The following is a 24,237-nucleotide window of genomic DNA, read 5'->3' on the forward strand; positions in this document are numbered from 1 at the left end:
AGATGGTATTTGTCTTTTTCACTGTGTGGACATTTGTAATGATGGGGCAAAGGCAACTGGGAAAACCTGCTGGCACTGGGCCAAATTGTACTAACAGTCATTTTGTGCTGCTACATACTTCAGTAAAACTAAGTGCCAGTTTTACTTAAAGCTGTCTTTGGGGAAGTAGATAATTAATTTTGTTAAATCTAAACCCTTGGGTATATGGGTTGTTTTTTTTTTTAAGATACAAATTTTATTTTATTTTATTTTTAATTTTCTTATTTAAAGTCCAGTTTGTCAGGCACATGGGTGGCTCAGTCAGTTAAGTGTCTGCCTTCGGCTCAGGTCATGATCCCAGGGTCCTGGGATCGAGTCCCACATCGGACTCCCTGCTCAGCAGGAGCCTGTTTCTCCCTCTTCCTGCCACTCCCCCTGCTTGTACTCTCTCTCTCTCAAATAAATGAATAAAATATTTAAAAAGTAATAATAATAAAGTCCACTTAGTTAACATACAATGTAATATTATTTTCAGATGTACAACACTTCCATACAACACCCAGTGCTCATAGCATGGGTATGTGGTTTTGTAAGATGTGTGATGAAATGGGAAGTATGCAGACTTCTGCATACTCAAATATACTACTTATTCTAAGGAAAAGTACATGTGTATTTGACTGCTTTTGTGAACTCAATTAGCTGCTTTTTTTTGAAGATTTTATTTATTTATTTGAGAGAGAGCGTGCGAACGGGAGGGAGAGGGAGAGAGAATCTGAAGCAGATTCCATGCTGAGTGCAGAGTCTGACACGGGGTTTGATCTCACAACCCTGAGATCATGATCTGAGCTGAAACCAAGAGTCAGACACTCAGCTGACTGAACCACCCAGCTGCCCCTCAATTAGCTGCTTTTTAAATGGAATACCATTTTTACTCCAAAGAATGACTGTGGTTGCACAGACATGGGTATTTGCCAGGTGTCTTCTTGGAAATGAATGAAGTGAGCTTGTCATTTCATGGAAAACAGCCGACAGTATTTATTGCCCTTGGTAAAATGTAAGCTTTTCAAGTGAAAATTAGAATTTTGGGAAACTTGTATTCACCACCCTTTGCTTTGGCAGCTTTAAAGAGTGTTCTGATGGGGCGCCTGGGTGGCTCAGTCATTAAGCGTCTGCGTTCGGCTCAGGTCATGATCCCAGGGTCCTGGGATCGAGCCCCGCATCGGGCTCCCCGCTCGGCGGGAGGCCTGCTTCTCCCTCTGCTACTCCCCCTGCTTGTGTTCCCTCTCTCGCTGTGTCTCTCTCTTCAAATAAATAAATAAAATCTTAAAAAAATAAATAGTGTTCTGATAAGGTGATTGGTGATATTAATGTGATTTCTTTTTTTACATTATATGATGCAGTGTATCAACATTTGGAAGGCCTGCATAAGCCAGTGAACCAATATTTTCCAAAATTTAAAAAATATATGATGTCATAAAATCATGAGTAAAAAGATCTACTTACCATGGAAGATAGACCATTGGATTTTAATGTAACAGACAAGTTCACTGATCTGGTTTGCACTTCCACATTCTAACTAACCTTTAAGAAACTACCACTTGTCAAGTTTTGGTGTAGTATCAAAGAAGAATATCTTCACAGTGATTTCAAAAAGCTGTTAAAATACTCCTTTTCCCATCTCTGCATGTCTGAGGCCAGATTTTCTTAATATAGATAAAAGAAAACCATTTCTCCATTCACAACACTTCTGACATGTGTGGGTTTTCCACACCAAGCAATTCTCCAGTTCTCTGTGGGGTCCTACAGTTTAATTCATTCCAGCACTAACTACCCAGAGGTAGTGCCGACCTCACAGGTCAAGGGCTCAGTCCCACAAGATTGCCCCCATTTCAAATGCCAGCTGCAAGGTTCAAGTTATCACCGATACTTCTGGCCAACCAGCTGTATAAATCCAAGGTTTCCACAACCTCTCCTCATATTCAGTAATCTTTTATAATAGCTCACAGAACCTAGGGAACCCTTTACTGGTTTATTATAAAGTACATTATAAAGCATACAGATGAACCACCAAGTGAAGAGGTACAGAGGGCAAGGTCAAGAAGGATCCCAAGGATGCCTGGGTGGTTCAGTCGTTAAGTGTCTGCCTTCGGCTCAGGTCATGATCCCAGGCTCCTGGGATCAAGTCCCACATCGGGCTCCCTGCTCGGCGGGAAGCCTGCTTCTCCCTCTCCCACTCCCCCTGCTTGTGTTCCCTCTCTCGCTGTGTCTCTGTCAAATAAATAAATAAAATCTTTAAAAAAAAAAGCTGAAATAACATTTAAAAAAACCCACGGATTTAAAAAATAAAGAAGGATCCCAAGTGCCGGAGCCCCTGTCTTTGTGGGGTTGGGATGTGCCACCCTTCCAGCAAATGGATGCATTCACCAACCCAGAAGGTCTCTGAACCACTTCATTCAGGGGTTTTATGGTTCTATAACGTGGGCGTGATTGGTTAAATTATTGGCCATTGGTGATTAACTTGATGATCCCCAGCCCTTCTACCCTCCCTGGAGGATGGGAAGTGGGGCTGAAAGTTCCAATGCTATAATCACATGGTTGGTTCCTCTGGCAGCCAGCCCCATTCTGCAAGTCACCTCAACCATAAACTTCCCTATGGTTGAAAGAGGCTTATTATGAATAACAAAATATGCTTCTCTCACCCCTCCCACTCAGGAAATTCCAGGGGTTTTAGAAAAGCTCTCTGCCAGCAGCAAGGATGAAGACTATATGTATGTATGTGTGTAAATATATATATACATATATTTATTATATCACTATCAAAATAGACTTCAGCCAACATAAAATAGCACAGCAGATTGAATGTCAAAGCAGATATGAAAACATAGCAGTTTCGTATCAAGACAGAGTGTTGCAAAAATGGAAAATAATGCCCTCAGTAATTTTTTTCAGCTTGGAAAATAGTTTTTTTCCATAAAAAAATGTATTTAACTTATAAAAGATTTAGTATTGTTAACTTTGAGTCAGTAATTTTTCTTGTTTTTTTTATTTCTAATACCTTAATGTCTATAGATAAAACTCCCATTAACAAAAGTTCTTTAGGTTCCTCAGTAATTTAGGGTTGCAAAGAAGTCCTGAAACTAAAAAGTTTGAGATCCATTGTTTTAACCTTCTAAGGTTGTTGAAAGTTAAACAGATTTATTCATAAACCTGAAATAATTTTGTAAAATATTTTAAGTGTAGGTTTATAAATATATTTTTTTAAGATTTTATTTATTTAATTGACAGAGAGAGAGAGACAGCGAGAGAGGGAACACAAGCAAGGGGGAGTGGGAGAAGGAGAAGCAGGCTTCCCACCGAGCAGGGAGCCCGATGCGGGGCTCGATCCCAGGAGCCTGGGATCATGACCTGAGCCGAAGGCAGTTGCTTAACCAGCTGAGCCACCCAGACACCCCATTATTTTTTTATTTTTAATAGCCCTTGCTGTTACATTGCTGTGCAAGTCCCTCAGGTTCAGACTTTGGAGAAGAGACAATGAAAGAGAACATGCAGAAGTAATTGCTGTTATGAAGCTCATTAGTTTAGATGGGGAGTGGCGGGGGGGGATTCACATAGAACTCTGTTGTACAAACCAAACAGTGAAAATGTAACATGCTGGAGGCTGTTTTGTCCTAAATATGTTGTTACATATTTGTAATACACGTATATGTATTTGTGTGAGTGTGTGTGCTTGGTCATACCACAAACAGCTGTGCTCTTCATGATTCTAGTGCATTACTCGTCCAAGTTGCTCTTTAAATTTTGAAGTTGTCCCCTTCTTCCCTTGCAGGTATAGAACAAGATGCAGTGAATACTTTTACCAAATATATATCTCCAGATGCTGCTAAACCGATACCAATTACAGAAGCAATGAGAAATGACATCATAGGTAAGCAGTGCTTGAAGCTATGGCAAAAAAAAAAAAAAAAAGCATGTTTTTGGTTATTAACTAAGAGATTTTTTATGAACATGGAATTCAACATACCCTTTCCTAGTCTGTTTTCAGAGCACTTTATTATATGAACTGTATCTCACTTGAAATTTTCCTCTCTTATATGTTGGACCCAAATTCTTAGACTTTGCCTTAGATAACAACAGTGGCAAGGGAACAATAATAGCACACATTTATTGAGTGCTCACTGTGTCTCAGACAGCATTGTAGGTGCTTTCCATGGATAAACTCTAATTTTCTAAAGAACCTTGTAACGTAAATATAATTACTATTTTATAAATGAGGAATCGGAAGCACAAAGAGGGTAAATAATTTGCCCAGAGTAACACAGCTCAGACACACAGTGTTTTTCAAACTGTAGATTCAGACCAGTCTCCTCTTAGACCTCAGCTTCCTGCCAAAAAAAAAAAAAAAAGACTAGAATAGAAAAATTGAGGTGCTTGGTAATAAGGGCAAATAAACATCATTTCAGAACATTGTTTTCATATACGTATCTGTATACTGTGTCATGTATATCTATTTCTCTGTAGGTCATAGTAAGAAAAAAATTGAAAGTTTTTGCTGTGTTGTATCAGGACCTTAGGTGCACCTGTAATCACAGATGACAGTGGTTTGTTTGTTGATTAAATATTTATTATAGTCCCATCAAGTCCTAGTACTGAGTTTTATATTTTTATTACAGGGACTTTATATTTTTTATTTATGAAATAAATGATGTTATTCTGCGTGTTTTTCTGCTCCTCGCTGATTCTTCCCAGTGTGGGGCTCTTTAAATCTTTACCATAGATACTTTGACTCGCTCATCATTGGACACAGTGAAACCTGTCTGAGCTGTGGTTCTTAAATTGGCCCACTATACTTACCATTGAACAACTGTGGGCTATTTTGGGGCCCATCAGCTGCTGGCCCCATTGTTTTTCTTTTCTTTCTTCCACACAGACGCCTATAACATGTAGGTCTTGTGGCTGGTGGTTGTTTGTCCCCATTTGCTTATATTTTGGGTTTTCACGCTGTTTTGTTGCAAATGTTGTCATTGGATTTTGGCTTTTCTATGTAGTTCCTCTATTTTTATGTGGGAATTTGTTGCTGCCATCTTCCAGACTTCTCTAGACCAACATTTCCTATATAATAATACAACTAGGGTGTCCTAACTGATTACCGTTCGGCTATTTGAGGAATTGGTTGGCTAGTGATTCCTTTGAGGATTCATTTTTACCAGTGAATAACCAAACTGTCTGGGGTAGGGGAGAAAGGAGGATTTTGTTTTAAATTTTTTATTGTTATATTAATCACCATACATTACATCATCAGTTTTTGATGTAGTGTTCCATGATTCATTGTTTGTGCATAACACCCACTGCTCCATGCAGAACGTGCCCTCCTCAATACCCATCACCAGGCTAACCCATCCTCCCACCCCCCTCCCCTCTAGAGCCCTCAGTTTGTTTTTCAGAGTCCATCGTCTCTCATGGTTCGTCCACCCCTCCGATTTCCCCCCCTTCATTCTTCCCCTCCTGCTATCTTCCTCTTTTTCTTTTTTTTTTTAACATACATTGTATTATTTGTTTGAGGTACAGATATGTGATTCAACAGTCTTGCACAATTCACAGTGCTCACCATAGCACATACCCTCCCCAATGTCTGTCACCCAGCCACCCCATCCCTCTCACCCCCCACCACTCCAGCAACCCTCAGTTTGTTTCCTGAGATTAAGAACTCCTCATATCAGTGAGGTCATATGATACATGTCTTTCTCTGTTTGACTTATTTCACTCAGCATAACACCCTCCAGTTCCATCCACGTCATTGCAAATGCAAGATCTCATTCCTTTTGATGGCTGCAGAATATTCCATTGTGTATGTGTATATATATATATATATATATACCACATCTTCTTTATCCATTCATCTGTCGATGGACATCTTGGCTCTTTCCACAGTTTGGCTATTGTGGACATTGCTGCTATAAACATTGGGGTGCACGTACCCCTTCGGATCCCTACGTTTGTATCTTTGGGGTAAATACCCAGTAGTGTAATGGCTGGATCATACGGTAGCTCTATTTTCAACTCTTTGAGGAACCTCCATACTGTTTTCCAGAGTGGCTGCACCAGCTTGCATTCCCACCAACAGTGTAGGAGGGTTCCAGAAAGGGGGATTTTTGAGCCAAATAAATTACATTTAAAAATGAAATATCAAAGATGGCAGAGGAGTAGGAGACCTGGATTTCATCTCCTCTCAGGAATTCAGCTGAATAGGGGTCAAGCCATTCTGAACACCTACGAACTCAACAGGAGATCGAAGAAAAGAAGAGCAACAACTCTCTGAACAGAAAAGCGACCACTTTCTGGAAGGTAGGACGTGCGGAGAAGTGAATCCGAGGTGATATTCGGGAGGATAGACAGCGGGGGAGGGTCCTCCGTCGGCCGCTTCTGGCAAGTGATAGAACCACGGAGCACACAATCGGAACTTTTAGAAGTCGGCTCCGCTGAGGGACATCACTCCGGTGGCTAAGCGAGGGGTGGAACCCTCGCGGGACAGTGTGGTCTCAGGACCCTCGGGGTCATAGAAATACCGGGGTTGCCTGAGTGCGACAGAGCTCCCAGGTATCGGAGCGGGGAAGCCGGCTGCAGAGACGGAGCCGAGGCGCGGGCTCTCAGCTCGGGGTTGCCATAGACCATAATCTGGACCACAGTCGGGCCCCTGCTCCTCGAGCAGGGACCCAACAAGCGGCAGATCCAGGGAGATTCACCTTCTTCCCCCGGGAGGAGCGGCGTGGGAGTGCACCGCAGGGATCTGCTGGGTTTGGAGACTCCACACTGGGTTGGGTGCCAGAGATAGAAACGCTCGGTCACAGGCCTGATGAGCACGGAGTGGGCTGGAGACCAGGGAGACGGGAGTGACTGACAGCTTTTCTCTGGGGGCTCACTGAGGAGCGGGGCCCGAGTTCTCAGCTCCTCCGGGGCGGAGATTGGGAGGCCGCCATTTTCACTCTCTGCCTCCAAAGCTGTACGGAAAGCTGGCAGGGAACAAAAGCTCCGGAGAGCAACCCGAGCAGATTACTTAGCCTGGACTGGGCAAGGGCGGGGCAATTCTGCCTCCAGCAAAGACATTTGGGAACCACGGCAACAGGCCCCTCCCCCAGAAGATCAGCGAGAACAGCCAGCCAAGACCAAGTTTACTGATCAATGAGAACGGCAGAACTCCAGTGCTAGGGGAATACTGCATATAGAATCCATGGCTTTTTTCCCATGATTCTTTAGTCTTTCAAAGTTAATTTTTTTTTTTACCTGTCTTTTTTTTTTTTTGAATTTTTCTTTTTCCCTTTCTCAACCAACATCTTATCAGTCCCCTTTTTAAAAAATTTTTTTTATTTTTCATTTTTAGAGTCATATTCTATCCCTTCATAGTAGTTACCCGTATTTTTGGCATATATATATAAGTTGTTCTCTCTTTAAAATTTTGAGATAGTTTCTTCTAACAGATCAAAATATACCCTAAATGTCTAGTGTATGGTTTTTTTCCTACTCCTCTGCCTGATCACATTCTCTCCCCTTTTTTTTAAATCCTCTTCTTTCTTTTTTCAAACAGCTTCTTATCAATTCCTTTTATAAAATTTTTTATAATTTCCATTTTTACAGTCATATTCCATCCCTTCATCATATCAACCCTCATTGTACATATATAAGTTTTTCTTTCTTTAAAATTTTGGGAGGCACTTTCTTCTAACAGACCAAAATACACCCAAAATCTAGTGTGTGGCACTGATGTATATACCAGACTGATCATATTTGATCACATTCTGTTTTTTTTGTTTTGTTCTGTTTTTGTTTGTTTTTATCTTTTTTTTTTTTTCTTTTTTCTCTCTTTCCCTTTCTTTCCCACTGCTTCAGGTCTTTTCGGATTTGTTTAGAGTATATTTTCTGGGAACGTTGTTACCCTGTTAGCATTTTGTTCTCTCATTAATCTATTCTCCTCTGGACAAAATGACAAGACGGAAAAAATCACCTCAACAAAAAGAACAAGAGGTAGTACCGACTGCCAGGGACCTACTCAATACGGACATTAGTACGATGTCAGATCTAGAGTTCAGAAATCATCACTTTAAAGATACTAGCTAGGCTTGAAAAAAGCATGGAAGTTATTAGAGAAACCCTTTCTGGAGAAGTAAAAGAACTAAAATCTAACCAAGTAGAAATCAAAAAGGCTATTAATGAGGTACAATCAAATATGGGGGCGCTAACTGCTAGGATAAATGAGTCAGAAGAGAGAATCAGTGGTATAGAAGACCAAATGATGGAAAATAAAGAAACAGAAAAAGAGAGATAAACAACTACTGGATCACGAGGGCAGAATTGAAGAGATAAGCAATACCATAAGACGAAACAACATTAGAATAATTGGGATCCCAGAAGAAGAAAGAGAGAGGGGGGCAGAAGGTATAATGGAGCAAATTATAGCAGAGAATTTCTCTAATTTGGGGAAGGAAACAGGCATCAAAATCCAGAAGGCACAGAGAACCCCTCTCAAAATTAATAAAAATAGGTCAACACCCCAACATCTAATAGTAAAACTTACGAATCTCAGAGACAAAGAGAAAATCCTGAAAGCAGCTCGGGAGAACAGATATGTAACCTACAAGGGTAGAAACATTAGATTGGTAACAGACCTATCCACAGAGACCTGGCAGGCCAGAAAGGACTGGCAGGATATATTCAGAGCACTAAATGAGAAAAATATGCAGCCAAGAATACTATATCCAGCTAGGCTGTCATTGAAAATAGAAGGAGAGATCAAAAGCTTCCAGGACAAACACACACTAAAGGAATTCGCAAACACGAAACCAGCCCTACAAGAAATCTTGAAAGGGGTCCTCTAAGCAAAGAGAGAGCCTAAAAGCAACATAGACCAGAAAGGAACACAGACAATATACAGTAACAGTCACCTTACATGCAATACAGTGGCACTAAATTCATATCTTTCAATAGTTACCCTGAATGTAAATGGGCTAAATGCCCCAATCAAAAGACAGAGGCTATCAGATTGGATTAAAAAACAAGACCCATCGATATGCTGTCTGCAAGAGACTCACTTGAGACCCAAAGACACCCCCAGATTGAAAGTGAGGGGGTGGAAAACCATTTACCATGCTAATGGACACCAAAAGAAAGCTGGGGTGGCAATCCTTATATCAGACAAATTAGATTTTAAACCAAAGACTGTAATAAGAGATGAGGAAGGACACTATATCCTACTTAAAGGGTCTATCCAACAAGAAGATCTAACAATGGTAAATATCTATGCCCCTAACATGGGAGCAACCACCTATATAAGCCAATTAATAACAAAAGCAAAGAAACACATCAACAACAATACAATAACAGTGGGGGACTTTAACACCCCCCTCAATGAAATGGACAGATGGTCTGAGCAAAAGATCAACAAGGAAATAAAGACTTTAAATGACACACTGGACCAAATGGACTTCACAGATAATATTCAGAACATTCCATCCCAAAGCAACGGAATACACATTCTTCTCTAGTGCCCATGGAACATTCCCCAGAATCAATCACATCCTAGGTCATAAATCAGGTATCAACTGGTACCAAAAGATTGGGATCATTCCTTGCCTATTTTCAGACCACAATGCTTTGAAACTGGAACTCAATCACAAGAGGAAAGTCAGAAAGAACTCAAATACATGGAGGCTAAAGAGCATCCTACTAAAGAATGAATGGGTCAACCAGGAAATTAAAGAAGAATTAAAAAAAGTTATGGAAACCAATGAAAAAGAAAACACAACTATTCAAAATCTTTGGGATGAAGCAAAGGCAGTCCTAAGAGGAAAGTATATAGCAATACAAGCCTTTCTCAAGAAACAAGAAAGGTCTCAAGTACACAACCTAACCCCACACCTAAAGGAGCTGGAGAGAGAACAGCAAATAAAGCCTAAACCCAGCAGGAGAAGAGAAATAATAAAGATCAGAGCAGAAATCAATGAAATAGAAACCAAAAGAACAGTAGAGCAGATCAATGAAACTAGGAGCTGGTTCTTTGAAAGAATTAACAAGATTGATAAACCCCTGGCCAGACTTATCAAAAAGAAAAGAGAAATGACCCAAATCAACAAAATCATGAATGAAAGAGGAGAGATCACAACCAACACCAAAGAAATACAAACAATTATAAGAACATACTATGAGCAACTCTATGCCAGCAAATTAGATAACCTGGAAGAAATGAATGCATTCCTAGAGATGTATCAACTACCAAAACTGAACCAGGAAGAAAGAGAAAACCTGAACAGACCTATAACCATTAAGGAAATTGAAGCAGTCATCAAAAATCTCCCAACAAACAAAAGCCCAGGACCAGATGGCTTCCCAGGGGAATTCTACCAAACATTTCAAGAAGTATACATACCTATTCTTCTGAAACTGTTCCAAAAAATAGAAATGGAAGGAAAACTTCCAAACTCATTTTATGAGGACACCATTACCTTGATCCCAAAACCAGAAAAAGACCCCATCAAAAAGGAGAATTACAAACCAATGTCCCTGATGAACATGGATGCAAAAATTCTCACCAAAATACTAGCCAATAGGATCCAACAGTACATTAAAAGGATTATTCACCACAACCAAGTGGGATTTATCCCTGGGCTGCAAGGTTGGTTCAACATCTGCAAATCAATCGACGTGATACAATACATTAACAAAAGAAAGAACAAGAATCATATGATCCTCTCAATAGATGCAGAAAAAGCATTTGACAAAGTACGGCATCCTTTCTTGATCAAAACTCTTCAGACTATAGGCATAGAGGGTACATACCTCAATATCATAAAAGCCATCTATGAAAAACCCACAGCGAATATCATTCTCAATGGGAAAAACTGAGAGCTTTCCCCCTAAGGTCAGGAACGCGGCAGGGATGTCCACTATCACCACTGCTATTCAACATAGTATTACAAGTCCTAGCCACAGCAATCAGACAACAAAAAGAAATAAAAGGCATCCAAATCGGCAAAGAAGAAGTCAAACTCTCACTCTTTGCAGATGATATGATACTTTATGTGGAAAACCCCAAAGACTCCACCGCAAAACTACTAGAACTCATACAGGAAATCAGTCAAGTGGCAGGATATAAAATCAATGCACAGAAGTCAGTGGCATTCCTATACACCACCAACAAGACAGAAGAAAGAGAAATTAAGGAGTCGATCCCATTTACAATTGCACCGAAAAGCATAAGATACCTAGGAATAAATCTAACCAAAGAGGCAAAGGATCTGTACTCAGAAAAGTATAAAGTACTCATGAAAGAAATTGAGGAAGACACAAAGAAATGGAAAAACGTTCCATGCTCATGGACTGGAAGAACAAATATTGTGAAGATGTCAATGCTGCCTAGAGCAATCTACACATTCAATGCAATCCCCATCAAAATACCATCCACTTTTTTCAAGGAAATGGAACAAATAATCCTGAAATTTGTATGGAACCAGAAAAGACCCCGAATAGCCAGAGGAATGTTGAAAAAGAAAAGCAAAGCTGGCGGCATCGTAATTCCAGACTTCCAGCTCTATTACAAAGCTGTCATCATCAAGACAGTATGGTACTGGTACAAAAACAGACACATAGATCAATGGAACAGAATAGAGAGCCCAGAAATGGACCCTCAACTCTATGGTCAACTAATCTTTGACAAAGCAGGAAAGAATGTCCAATGGAAAAAAGACAGTCTCTTCAACAAATAGTGTTGGGAAAACTGGACAGCCATATGCAGAAGAATGAAACTGGACCATTTCCTTACACCACACACAAAAATAAACTCCAAATGGTTGAAAGACCTCAATGTGAGACAGGAGTCCATCAAAATCCTAAAGGAGAACACAGGCAGCAACCTCTTCGACCTCAGCCGCAGCAACTTCTTCCTAGAAACATTGCCAAAGGAAGGGAAGCAAGGGCAAAAATGAACTACTGGGACTTCATCAAGATGAAAAGCTTTTGCAAAGCAAAGGAAACAGTCAACAAAACCAAAAGAGAACCGACAGAATGGGAGAAGATATTTGCAAATGACCTATCAGATAAAGGGCTAGTATCCAAAATCTATAAAGAACTTATCAAACTCAACACCCAAAGAACAAACAATCCAAACAAGAAATGGGCAGAAGACATGAACAGACAGTTTTCCAAAGAAGATATCCAAATGGCCAACAGACACATGCAAAAGTGCTCAATATCGCTTGGCATCAGGGAAATCCAAATCAAAACCTCAATGAGATACCACCTCACACCAGTCAGAATGGCTAAAATTAACAAGTCAGGAAATGACAGATGTTGGCAGGGATGCGGAGAAAGGGGAACCCTCCTACACTGTTGGTGGGAATGCAAGCTGGTGCAGCCACTCTGGAAAACAGTATGGAGGTTCCTCAAACAGTTGAAAATAGAGCTACCGTATGACCCAGCAATTGCACTACTGGCTATTTACCCCAAAGATATAAAAGGAGGGATCCGAAAGGGTACGTGCACCCCGATGTTTATAGCAGCAATGTCCACAATAGCCAAACTGTGGAAAGAGCCAAGATGTCCATTGACAGATGAATGGATAAAGAAGAGGTGGTATATATATACAATGGAATATTATGCAGCCATCAAAAGGAATGAGGTCTTGCCATTTGCAATGACGTGGATGGAACTGGAGGGTGTTATGCTGAGCGAAATAAGTCAAAGAGAGAAAGACATGTATCATATGACCTCACTGATATGAGGAATTCTTAATCTCAGGAAACAAACTGAGGGTTGCTGGAGTGGTGGGGGGTGGGAGGGATGGAGTGGCTGGGTGATAGATACTGGGGAGGTTATGTGCTCTGCTAAGCGCTGTGAATTGTGCAAGACTGTTGAATCTCAGATCTGTACCTCTGAAACAAAGAATGCAATATATGTTAAGAAGAAAAAAAAAAAAGATAGCAGGAGGGGAAGAATGAAGGGGGTAAATCGGAGGGGGAGATGAACCATGAGAGACGATGGACTCTGAGGAACAAACTGAGGGTTCTAGAGGGGAGGGGGGTGGCAGGATGGGTTAGCCTGGTGATGGGTATTGAGGAGGGCACGTTCTACATGGAGCACTGGGTGATATGCACAAACAATGAATCATGGAACAGTATATCTAAAACTAATGATGTAATGTATGGGGATTAACTTAACAATAAAAAAATTAAAAAAAAAAAATATCAGGGGTCACCTGGTGGTTCAGTCAGTTGTGCGTCTGCCTTCGGCTCAGGTCATGATCCCAGGGTCCTGGGATCAAGCCCCACGTTGGGCTCCCTGCTCAGCGGGGAGCCTACTGCTCCCCCTGCTTGTGCGCTCTCTCTGTCTTTTTCTCTCTCTGACAAATAAAATCTAAAACAAAAAGAAAAAGAAGAAATATCACTTCAGTTCTTTTTTTCCTTTTCTTAAACTTTATCAAATTAATGATACAATCCCCTGAGGGGAAAAAAATCTTAGGAAGTATAAGTTGATAACATTTAGTGATTAAGGGATCTGAGAAAGTTAAAATGTTAATTACCTGTATGTTTTTAGACCAGTCATTTTACCTCTTTGAGCCTCATTCTTCTTAATCCTACCCAGTATCCTCCTCTTTCAGTTGGAATATTCTAATACAGCTGTACTTCAAATACATGACAGCTGGAAGAAGTCTGCACTTGAGCTGTTACTGTGTATCCCACCTGCCTAGTTTTGTTGTAAATGTTATCCATGGGTTTTGGGTGTTGCTGTCTAATTACTTCCTTTTTATATGGAGATTCAGAATAACCCAAAAACTATGCTTCCACTGCCTCCTTCATCTTCTGCAAATCCTTGAAGTGGTAGAATGTTAAAAATATTTCGAAGGTACAGCTGATAGTGTTTGCTGATAGTTTGAAAGTGAGTGGTGTGAGGGAAAAAGGAACCAAGCATGACTTCATTTTTTTTGAAAACCTGAGTAACTGGGAGAGTGAAATTGCCATTTATAAGATCAAGAAGATCATAGGAGTAATAGCTTAAGGGAAAAATCAGGAGTTGGGGTTTGTAGGCACCCAAATGGTGAATGTCAAGTATGCAGTTGGATATCTGTGCTAGGAGTTGATGAGAGAGGCTTTGGTTGGAGATATGTTTTGAAGTCATCAGCATATAGATGGGTTTAGAGCCATGGATAACATTATCTTCAGAGTGAGTATGGTGAGTGAAGACTAGAGGTCTAAGGACTGTGTCTTGGGGCAGGCTTAACATTCACAAGTCTGGTGGGTGGGTGAGGGAGAACCAGCAAGGGAGAACCAGCAAAGGAGACTTAGGAGTAGCAGCCCGTAAAGTTGGCTCTGCTATATGAACCCTGTCTCAGGAGAGTAGTTCTTTCTGGAAGCCAAAGAAAAAGTGTTTCTGGGAGTCAGGGAGTGATCAGAGGTGTGTTAAATACTGCTGAGAAGTTAAATAAGATGAATACTAGGAATGGAATGGACTTGCCAACCTTGTGGACAACTAGTCCATCGGTTATCTTAATTTCATTGGATCTCCGGAGACAGAAACTTAACCAGAGGAGTCTTAGAACGGGAGGCGGAGTGGAGACAGCAGGTATGAGCAACTCTTACGAGGCATTTTGCTCTAAAGATGAGCTGGAAGGGGATGTGAAGTCAAGGGACAGTGGTTTTTGTTTTGTTTTTGTGGTGATGTGTTATAAGCATATAAGGTATGGCATACAAACAAGTATATATGTATAGCACAGACTACAGCTGGTGAGTATGAGGCAGATGTGGTGGGAAGTGATGGAAATAAATTTCTGATTGCTTCTATTTTCTTAATGAAGTAGGAAGCAAAGTCATCAGCAGAGAGTAGAAGAGGCATTAAGGTGTTCAAAGAGAGGAAATGTTGCGTTGTGTGTTGTCTGGCAGAGTACGAGAGTAAATGGACCAAGAAACTATAGTAAGATCCTTGGGTTTCAATAAGGTCCCACTAAGGTCGTGAACTTAAAGTGAAACCAGCCATCGTGGGTGAATGGTTTTTTCCCAGCCGTACTTAATAGCTGGCTAAACAGCTTACTGATTTGCTGCAGTTTACTTAGGTAATTCCTAATTTTTGCACATTTCATGTTTCTACCAAATAACATTTTGGTAAACTTTTTCACAGATAAGCCTTTTTACAGATCATAACTCTTTAGGTTGCAATCTTAGAAATAGAATTGCTGATTGAACAGGCATATTTATTTTTAAAGCTTATGCTATAAAGTACCAAAATGCTCTCCAGAAAAGAATATACGTCTATTCTCACTGACACTAGTGTCGGTTTTCCCATGTCCTTGCCCAAGCAAAGCAGTGCGGTGTTAAACAATTAAACATATGCATTGTTAGAACAATTTGTGCCAATTTACTAGACAAAAGGTAGGGTGTCTCCTTATTCTAACTTGTGGTTCTATTTATTTGATTGCTAGTGAGCGTGTATATCTTTTCATATTGGCCATTTTATATTTATTCTTTTTTAAGTTTACTTAATTTTTTTAAGTAATCTCTACACCCAGCATGGGGCTCAAACTCACAACCCCGAGTGAGCATCCTCTTCTGACTGAGCCAGCCAGGCACCCCTATATTTGTTCTTTCGCAGACTATCTGTTCATGTCCTTTGCTCATTTTTCTTTGGGGACATTTCTTACTAGTTTGTAGGAGCTCTTGATATATGAATGATAATAATCTATCACATACAGGGTACACTGTCATTGGTGCTGCAAATTTTTTCCCCCAGTCTTCCTTTTTAATTTTGTTTTGTGGGTATGTTAATGTGTAGAAATTAATTTTATGCTGTTGAATCTTTTGATTTCTGCTTTTATATATGTCCTTAGAAAGACTTTTCCTACCTCAAGATTATATGTTCACTTGTATTTTTCTTAGCTCCATTTAAAACTTTCTGATTTCTATACCTCTCCATTTATTTCCTACTCTGATTCACAAAGATGTATGATTTGGATTTAGTAGGAATTTATTTACCATTTCTTTTATAGCAAAGATTTGTGGAGAAGATGGACAGGTGGATCCCAACTGTTTTGTTTTGGCACAGTCCATAGTCTTTAGTGCCATGGAGCAAGAGTAAGTTAATTTCAAACTTTCACATTTTGGGTTTTGGGATTTGGGTTCACTCAACTACAAACAAACAATTTTTCAGGACTTAAGTATTTTGAATGTTTACATCTTATAGGCATATCTAAGACTACCTGGTTCATAGTGTCTTTTAAATATAAATTATGTGAACTCTTAAAAATAAAACACGTTTGTTTTTAATGTTAATATTTCCTAAGTTAAAAGAAGTTTTTAAAATTCTGAAGTCATTTGGGGGTGATTGTAACTACAGTTTGACTATTAGAATTTATTTATTTAAGCAATGCATGTGTTCATGTAGAGATCCTAATTTGTTAGTGCACACTTTAAGCTTAATGGATGCTGTATTACTAAATCCACGTAGATTTGTTGAAACGGTCTCCAAAGTTTTTGTTTGTTTGTTTGTTTGTTTGTTTTTAAATTAATTACTGGTGCATGTCCTTTAAGGGAAAAATCTGCATATTGATTCATTTAGTATTTATGAAAAGGGTGCTCTGTGTAGGGCATAGTTAGATACAGTACCTGCTTTGAAGGAAGTTACAGCCTATTAAGAGAAATAGGGTATGTTCTTTGGTTACATGTAATATGAGGTAGCATGTGTCACATCTCAGAGGAAAGCTACAAAGTTTCTAAGAGGCGGGAGAGATTACTTCCAGGCGTAGGAACCAGGAAGGACAGCATGGGAAGGGAGGTAGTGTGGACCAAGGCTTTTAAGATACAGTAGGCACAGAATGGAAAGAGTATATTTTTCCCAGTTAAGCTCTTTCCTTGGTCATTCCCTCAAATTTTCCCTTTTTGTCCATGTGCAGGCACTTTAGTGAGTTTCTGCGAAGTCACCATTTCTGTAAATACCAGATTGAAGTGCTGACCAGTGGAACTGTTTACCTGGCTGACATTCTCTTCTGTGAGTCAGCCCTCTTTTATTTCTCTGAGGTAAAGTCTGCATTTCCTTTCACACTCTGTTAGAGCATTCCAGCCTCTAAACTAGAAATGCTGGGGCCCCCTCTATAGAAAATAACATGGAAGAGCCAAATCATTTCCGAAAAGATCAGTTGGAATGAAGTAATTTTTTTATGTTGTACACCTAATGGCAAGAGTACTTTAATGGCATATTAGATTAAAGAGAATGTGAAAATTCAGTGTAAAATAACTCTAATTTTGAAAAACTTAATCAAACTTCTGCTTATAAGAGACTGCATATTTTTAATTATCTGGAGCCATTTTAAAACCACAGATTTGATACTTGATTCCAGTGCACACATATTTGCAGACCAGGCTTCAAAAGAGAGGAAGAAAAGGAGTAAATTTTTTCTTGCTATCATCACTTTTACTTTAGCCACTCGATAGGATTTCTCAAGCAATGAATAGATTAATTTCTTTGAGGTGTACAGTTTAGTATAATGGTATTTGTTAGGTTTGGGCAAATGAAATTCTTCTGTTGCAAAGCAAATGACTATTAAGTAGAGAGGGGAGGATTTCCAGGGTCACAAAGCATTAACTTAGATACACACTTGCACTCTGCCTCTCCCAAGAATAGAGCTTTCGGTTGATTTACTTTCTCACTCCCTCTCTTTGTAAGTGTAAGTCCGCATTTGTTCAGGTTACTGAGGCTGCATGGAGTGATGGAAATGATGAGGTATAAAAGATTTGGTCTGGTTAGTTTACTTTTTGTATGTTAGCTGCTGAGGGACCACTAATCATCTTTACTGTGATTCTTATTCCAGTTCACTTAAGTTTGTATCCAGCAGTGTGGTGGGGTTTTTGTTAGTTTGTTTTTTTCCCCTACAAGAATGGCTTTCAACTTTTCAGTCTCAAAAGCAACTGTGAGTTGCTGACTGGCATGAACTGAACAAGTGGATCTGTTTTTATTTTTGTTTTTTGTGTATGTCTTATATTTTTAATGGATGGGCTTATGGATTAGAGATGGTTAGAGAAATATGTTTATAGTCTTTTTTTCTTTTTTTTGTATTTTTCCTTCCTAGTACATGGAAAAAGAGGATGCAGTGAATATCTTACAGTTCTGGTTGGCAGCAGATAACTTCCAGTCTCAACTTGCTGCCAAAAAGGGCCAGTATGATGGACAGGAGGCACAGAACGATGCCATGATTTTGTATGACAAGTGAGTTTTATTGATGTATTCAGCATCTGGCAAATGTTAATTGAGTATTTGATATGTATTTCGGAAATAAAGATGAACAAATCCAGTCTTTGCTGTCAAGGAGCTCACAGGGAGTAGCATAAAAGCCGCTTTTCATATGGTGTGTATAAGGTTTTAGGATTCCTAGAACAAACGTTTCTGCTAGGGGAACGGGAGATTTGTGTGTGGCAAGAAGGATGACAGTGGCGTTCAGGGAGGGTTTCACAGAAGAAAGATTTGAATTGGATCCTGAATATGAATTTTGCTAGCCAGAGAAGGCGGGAAGGAACATTCTAGGCAGAGGCATTGACAGAAGCAAATCAGAGAGACTTAGGGGAATGTGGCACTTTCAGGAAACTTGAGTTTGGGTAAGTAAAACTTGGGTGGGGAATGTAAGAGGAAGAAGAAACTAAAGGGAATATATTGGAAAGGGTCTTAGATATCTGTGTATGGGTGTATCATATTTCTGGTGCAGATCTGCACGGCCAAATTAATACTCAATGAATAATAGTTTTTCATTGGTCTTCATTGAAAATGAGAGGATGGCAAAATCTTACAGTGAACAGAACTGAAAACATCTGGTCAGTTGAGTGATAAGCCTATGGCCAACTGTTGCCACTCTTTTAATTTTCATTTAATTTTTCTTATTCTGTAAAGAAAAGTAATGTGCAATTTGTATCCACAAGCAACCACTGAGAAGATAACTTGACAGTAGAGGAAAATTCTTAGGATGTTAGTTAGGGTTGCAAGAGAGCTGAGTGCATCTGGGTCAGTGGTTCCTGAGCATTGCTCTGCAGGTCCGTGCTGGGCTGTCTGCGTAAGAACCAGCTGGGAGCTTGTTAAAAATAGGTTTCCAGCCCTCCGCTCTAAGAGATTCTGATTCAGCACATTTGAGGCATGACCCAGGAATCTTTATTTTTAGAAGATACCCCAAATGATGCTGATGGGTAGCCAGATTCAGGATCTAGTCTGATTTTCCCATTTTGCAGAACAGAAAACAAAGACCCTTTCTCTCAAAGTCACGGGGCAAGTTAGTGGCAGAACTTGAGCTGGAATGCAATTCTTAATGTTTGCCCAGTGTTTATTTTAGTATAATGTATTTGTGGAAAATATTATATAAGAAACATTGTTACATGGATGTTGAAATAGCAAGTGTTTACATTTAGAAATTTGGTCTGGGGTGCCCCAAAATTCCAATCATGGAGGAGTATTTACCAACTTATTTGTTACAAGATGGGAGACTATTTGTTAAGAAAAGTCTAATAACAGAAAAATAATTTTTTTATTTTAATGCTAGAACAGAAGAGTGGCACTGGTAGTAAGGTCCTGGCTGGAGCTCAGTTGCCACACAGAGCAGAGACCCTGTTGTCTCACTGGATCCCATTTTCGCATTGGGAGCCATTTTTAAGATGAAGATCACTGTATAGCATCCCACTGGCACTGTTATTTTGTCAAGTTCACTGTGCCAAATTTGACTTCACCGATGCCAGTTTTGAGTTTTTTTTAAAAGATTTATTTACTTATTTATTTGAGAGAGAATGAGCACATGAGGCAGGGGAGGGGCAGAGGGAGAGGGAGAGGGAGAGAATCGAGGATCTCAAGCAGATTCCCCGCTGAACACGGAGCCCAACACAGGGTTCCATCCCACGACCCTGAGATCAGGACCTGAGCTGAAATCAAGAGTTGGACGCTCAACCGACTGAGCCACCCAGGCCCCCCCATCCCTGTTTGTTTTTATATCTTATGTATGTTATGTATGTATCATCACAGTCATACCTAATCAGTCTTTCTGTATTTGTATCATAGACAAGATTTAGAAGTCCCTAGAATGCTTGGAAGAGAACATACATAGATTTTCTGCTCTTAATCTTCCTTTTTTTGGTATCCACTTTATAATCAGCTTGCCAAACCACTAGTTTTGCATTATAGCTTATGAAGTTAGAAATCTTTGAGGTAGCATTGATTACTCCTTTTCCTTTCTACATCCAGTCTTCACCAAGTCCTATTATTCTGTCCAAATACATGAAATCCATCTGCTTCACCCTTGGTGCTATTGTGGTTTCAGTTCCTGCATCAATATTACCTATGCCCCATAGTTACAGCGGTGTGTTCTCATTGTGTCTGATACAGGGATCTTTTCTGCTCCCTTTCCAGGAGAAAGAACTGTGTCTTACCCTCTTTTAAGTCCATTTCTGTTTCGCAAGTGCTGAACAGAGAATAGGTGCCCATTAAATATGTGTGATTGATTGGGGCGCCTGGGTGGCTCATTCGTTAAGTGTCTGCCTTCGGCTCAGGTCATGATCCCAGGGTCCTGGGATCGAGCCCCACATCAGGCTCCCTGCTCCGCGGGAAGTCTGCTTCTCCATCTCCCACTCCCCCTGCTTGTGTTCCTGCTCTCGCTCTCTCTCTCTATCAAATAAATAAATAAAATCTTTAAAAAAAAAAATGTGTGATTGATTGATTTGTCTCAGTTGTAGCCTGACCCTCAGCAATCTTAAGAACTAAGGAAGATGGAAGGAGATAGGAAGGTAGCAAGTTGACTCAGATACCTTTGGGGCTGTGGGAATAAAGGTTGCAGCATGGCCTCTAGGAGCCGGCTCTCAAGTCCTAGATCTGCAGGCTGAATCAAGTAGCCTCGTAGAAGAGTAGGTGCCAAAGTTGCTTATACAGGCTAGGAGGTTTGGTTTGACTTGGGCTGTCTTGTTACCATAGGTACTTCTCCCTCCAAGCCACACATCCTCTTGGATTTGATGATGTTGTGCGATTAGAAATTGAATCCAATATCTGCAGGGAAGGTGGGCCACTCCCTAACTGTTTCACAACTCCATTACGTCAGGCCTGGACGACCATGGAGAAGGTAACCAAGAACTTCAAAAATATTAAACTGCAAGAAGTTTTTACTGGTGAAACCCAGAAAACACGGGAGAAAAACAAATGTAACAAAACTGGAAAATTGAAGCAATGGAGCATAGTGATTAAGAGCAGAGGCTTTGAGTCTGACTTGGTATGTATTAATTTAGCCTTTATAGGCTGAATGACCTCAGGCACCTCCTGAAATTCTTTAATGCCATTTTCCACATCTGTAAAATGGAGATAATATGGATACTTACCTAAAAGTTATTTTAAAGATAAAAATGAGGTAAGATGTATAAAGTTCTTATGATCAGCATTGCATCCAGCACATAGTAAGCATTAAAAAATTTTAACGGCAGTTATTACCACTGTTATTATTAAATTTTCAAAAATAATTAGATAGCAGTATTGGGCAAAGTTAGCTTAAAATGATCCAAACATTTCATCAATATCTATCAATGGGGTTAGAACACTAGTTTTGTGTATCGTAACTTCTGGGGTATCACTAATAGCTTATTAATAATAATGTGTTAGAATTTGTGAATGATTTATTCTTCTAATGAACTAGAGCAGATTTTACCAGGAATTGCACAGAGCGCAGGATAAGTCATGAGTTTATGTCGTTTATATATATCCTGTGTTTCTAGGTGGAAAAGGGTTAAGTAAGCACTGTTAAATAATACCCCACATGAGAACTGAATTTCAGGAACATGGAAGAGTTACATATAAAAATCAAGTCATTAAAAAAAGCTCATGGTAAGCTGAATAGAGTATCAGCTATTGCCCAGGGATAAAGAGTTCTTCATGATTAAAATTAAAATCTTTCTGATCTTAAATTAGGTAAAGTTCCAAATCTGTATCATATAAAGAATGTAAACTTGCTGGATAAAAAAGAAAATGAAAATACAGAGAAAAACAGTGTTAATATTTCTTTTCTTATAAAATGTGTATATGTAAAGAACTTAACACTAATTTTAATATATCGAGTAGATGAATGAGAAAAAGACATGGATGATCAGTAGAGAATTTCTGTGCTAGGTATTGGTGTTTTAGTGGTAATCAGGAGAAACGTGGTTCCTGCCTTCCTGGAGCTCTGTCTGTAAAGAAGGCACATGTTTAACACATACTAGTTACAGTCATGTGTTAACTGCTGTGAAGTAAAAGTTGGTAATAGGAAATGCCGGTAACAAACATGGGAACTTATTCGGCATCATTAATAATTTTTAAATGGAAATAAAAACATCCATATATCATTAGGCACTTTTTAAAAAAGATTTTATTGAGAGAGAGAATGAGAGAGAAAGAGAGCATGACAGAGGAGAGGATCAGAGGGAGAAGCAGACTCCCTGCCAAGCAGGGAGCCCGATGCGGGACTTGATGCCGGGACTCCAGGATCATGACCTGAGCCGAAGGCAGTCACTTAACCAACTGAGCCACCCAGGCGCCCCTTTAGGCACTTACTTAATGATTTGGAAAAACACACTCAGGTGTTGGAAAGCCTGTGTCAAAACAGAGACCTTAGTATACTGCGAATGATACAAATTTGACAACATCCTTCTGAAGAGTAAATTGGCCATATATATCAAAGCTAAAACGTTCACACCGTTTAACTGAATAATCACACACCTGGTAATTTATCTTAAGGAAATCAGTTCAAAGTAAAAAAAAATTAATATATGCACAAAGACTTTAATATTTATAACCAGAAAAATCTAATTTCAGATTAGATTCACTCCCTGCATGTTTTCTGGTCACTAAGAAGTCTGAATATCAAGTCTATGTAATAGTTTTATGGCAGGCATTGGTGGGGGGGGACACACACCTATAAATTGTACTCATAATTTTAGTCACAACGTGAACTGTACACGAAGGGGTAATACTTGGAGTATAACAAGGAAAAGCAAAATCATTTGTGCTAGCTGGTAGAATTGTGCATAAAATTTTGTTTTCAAATAAAGTTTTAATTGTATTTGATCTCACCTTTAAAATAATGCTTGTCCTCTCTTTCAGGTCTTTTTGCCTGGCTTCTTGTCCAGCAATCTTTATTATAAGTATTTGAATGATCTCATCCATTCGGTTCGAGGAGATGAGTTTCTGGGAGGAACTGTTTCACTGACTGCTCATGGCTCTGTCGGCCCTCCTGATGACTCTCACCCAGGTGGTTCCGACAGCTCGGCTGCTCAGGTATTAATCGGTTAGCCTCTGCCAATTGGAAGAAAGGGTTACAGATCATGTCCTTCAAATACCAATAGCAGATTCTGTTTGGGAGTTTTTGTTGTAGAAGAAACAAAGAAGAAAATACAATTAGCCTAGTTACTATATGTTTTAATAAGAATATCTGTAGTGAACAGTATATTATATTGTAAGGTATTGTGCTGTTTCATTCAGGCCATTTTTCTGCCTCACACTCCAGCTGCTGGTATCAGTCATCAATTATGCCACATGCATTTATAGCCTCTGAAGAGCTCTTTGTGTAATTATTTGGGAAATTTTAGTAAATACATTTGGGATGCTTTTTTATAGAATAATTTTTTTTTTTTTTAAGATTTATTTCTTTATTTTAGAGAGAGAGAAAGACCGCCTGAACATGAGTGGGAGGGACAGAGTGAGACAGAGAGGGAGAGAGAACCGCAAGCAGACTCCACACCGAGGGCAGCAGGCTTGATCTCACTTCCCTGAGGTCATGACCTGAGCTGAAACCCAGAGTCGGATGCTCTTGTTAATTGTTAATTCTTAACAATTCTTTCTTGGGGCGCCTGGGTGGCTCAGTCGTTAAGCGTCTGCCTTTGGCTCAGGTCATGATCCCAGGGTCCTGGGATCGAGCCCCTCATCGAGCTCCCTGCTCAGTGGGAAGCCTGCTTCTCCCTCTCCCACTCCCCCTGCTTGTGCTTCCTCTCTCGCTGTGTCTCTCTGTCAAATAAATAAATAAAATCTTTAAAAAAAAACAATTCTTTCTTAATATTGTATTTCACCAAAGAGTTTTTGGTTTCATTTTGAACTGTAGTGCCATTGTATATTTCCTTAATCTTACTTGGTTTTTTGGAGTGCTTTCATGTATCAAACCTTATCTGATTCTCCCCCAAATTGGGTCATTTAAATGGGTTGTCCCCGAGAGAAGAGATCTAGGAAGGTATTAAGTTAACTAATTTTGGGGCG

The 24,237-nt window shown here is 39.7% G+C and overlaps 1 protein-coding gene across 5 annotated transcripts in view; it reads left to right on the forward strand.

Annotated features, from left to right (window-relative positions):
- AKAP10 (A-kinase anchoring protein 10) overlaps window positions 1–24,237 on the forward strand; it is a 94,048-nt gene that overhangs the window by 45,903 nt on the left and 23,908 nt on the right. For 4 of the 5 annotated variants that reach the window (XM_034989689.1, XM_034989688.1, XM_034989691.1 and 1 more), the window contains 6 exons: window positions 3,806–3,904; window positions 15,998–16,082; window positions 16,901–17,024; window positions 18,074–18,210; window positions 20,941–21,232; window positions 23,092–23,265. In XM_034989689.1, coding sequence (XP_034845580.1) covers window positions 3,806–3,904; window positions 15,998–16,082; window positions 16,901–17,024; window positions 18,074–18,210; window positions 20,941–21,232; window positions 23,092–23,265 — 911 coding nt within the window. The remainder of the gene's footprint in view (window positions 1–3,805; window positions 3,905–15,997; window positions 16,083–16,900; window positions 17,025–18,073; window positions 18,211–20,940; window positions 21,233–23,091; window positions 23,266–24,237) is intronic. The other variant, XM_034989690.1, reaches the window with a different exon arrangement.

The sequence above is a fragment of the Mirounga leonina genome, unplaced genomic scaffold (genome assembly GCF_011800145.1).
Source record: "Mirounga leonina isolate KUSES-001 unplaced genomic scaffold, KU_Mleo_1.0 Mir_488, whole genome shotgun sequence".
Taxonomy (NCBI): domain Eukaryota; kingdom Metazoa; phylum Chordata; class Mammalia; order Carnivora; family Phocidae; genus Mirounga; species Mirounga leonina.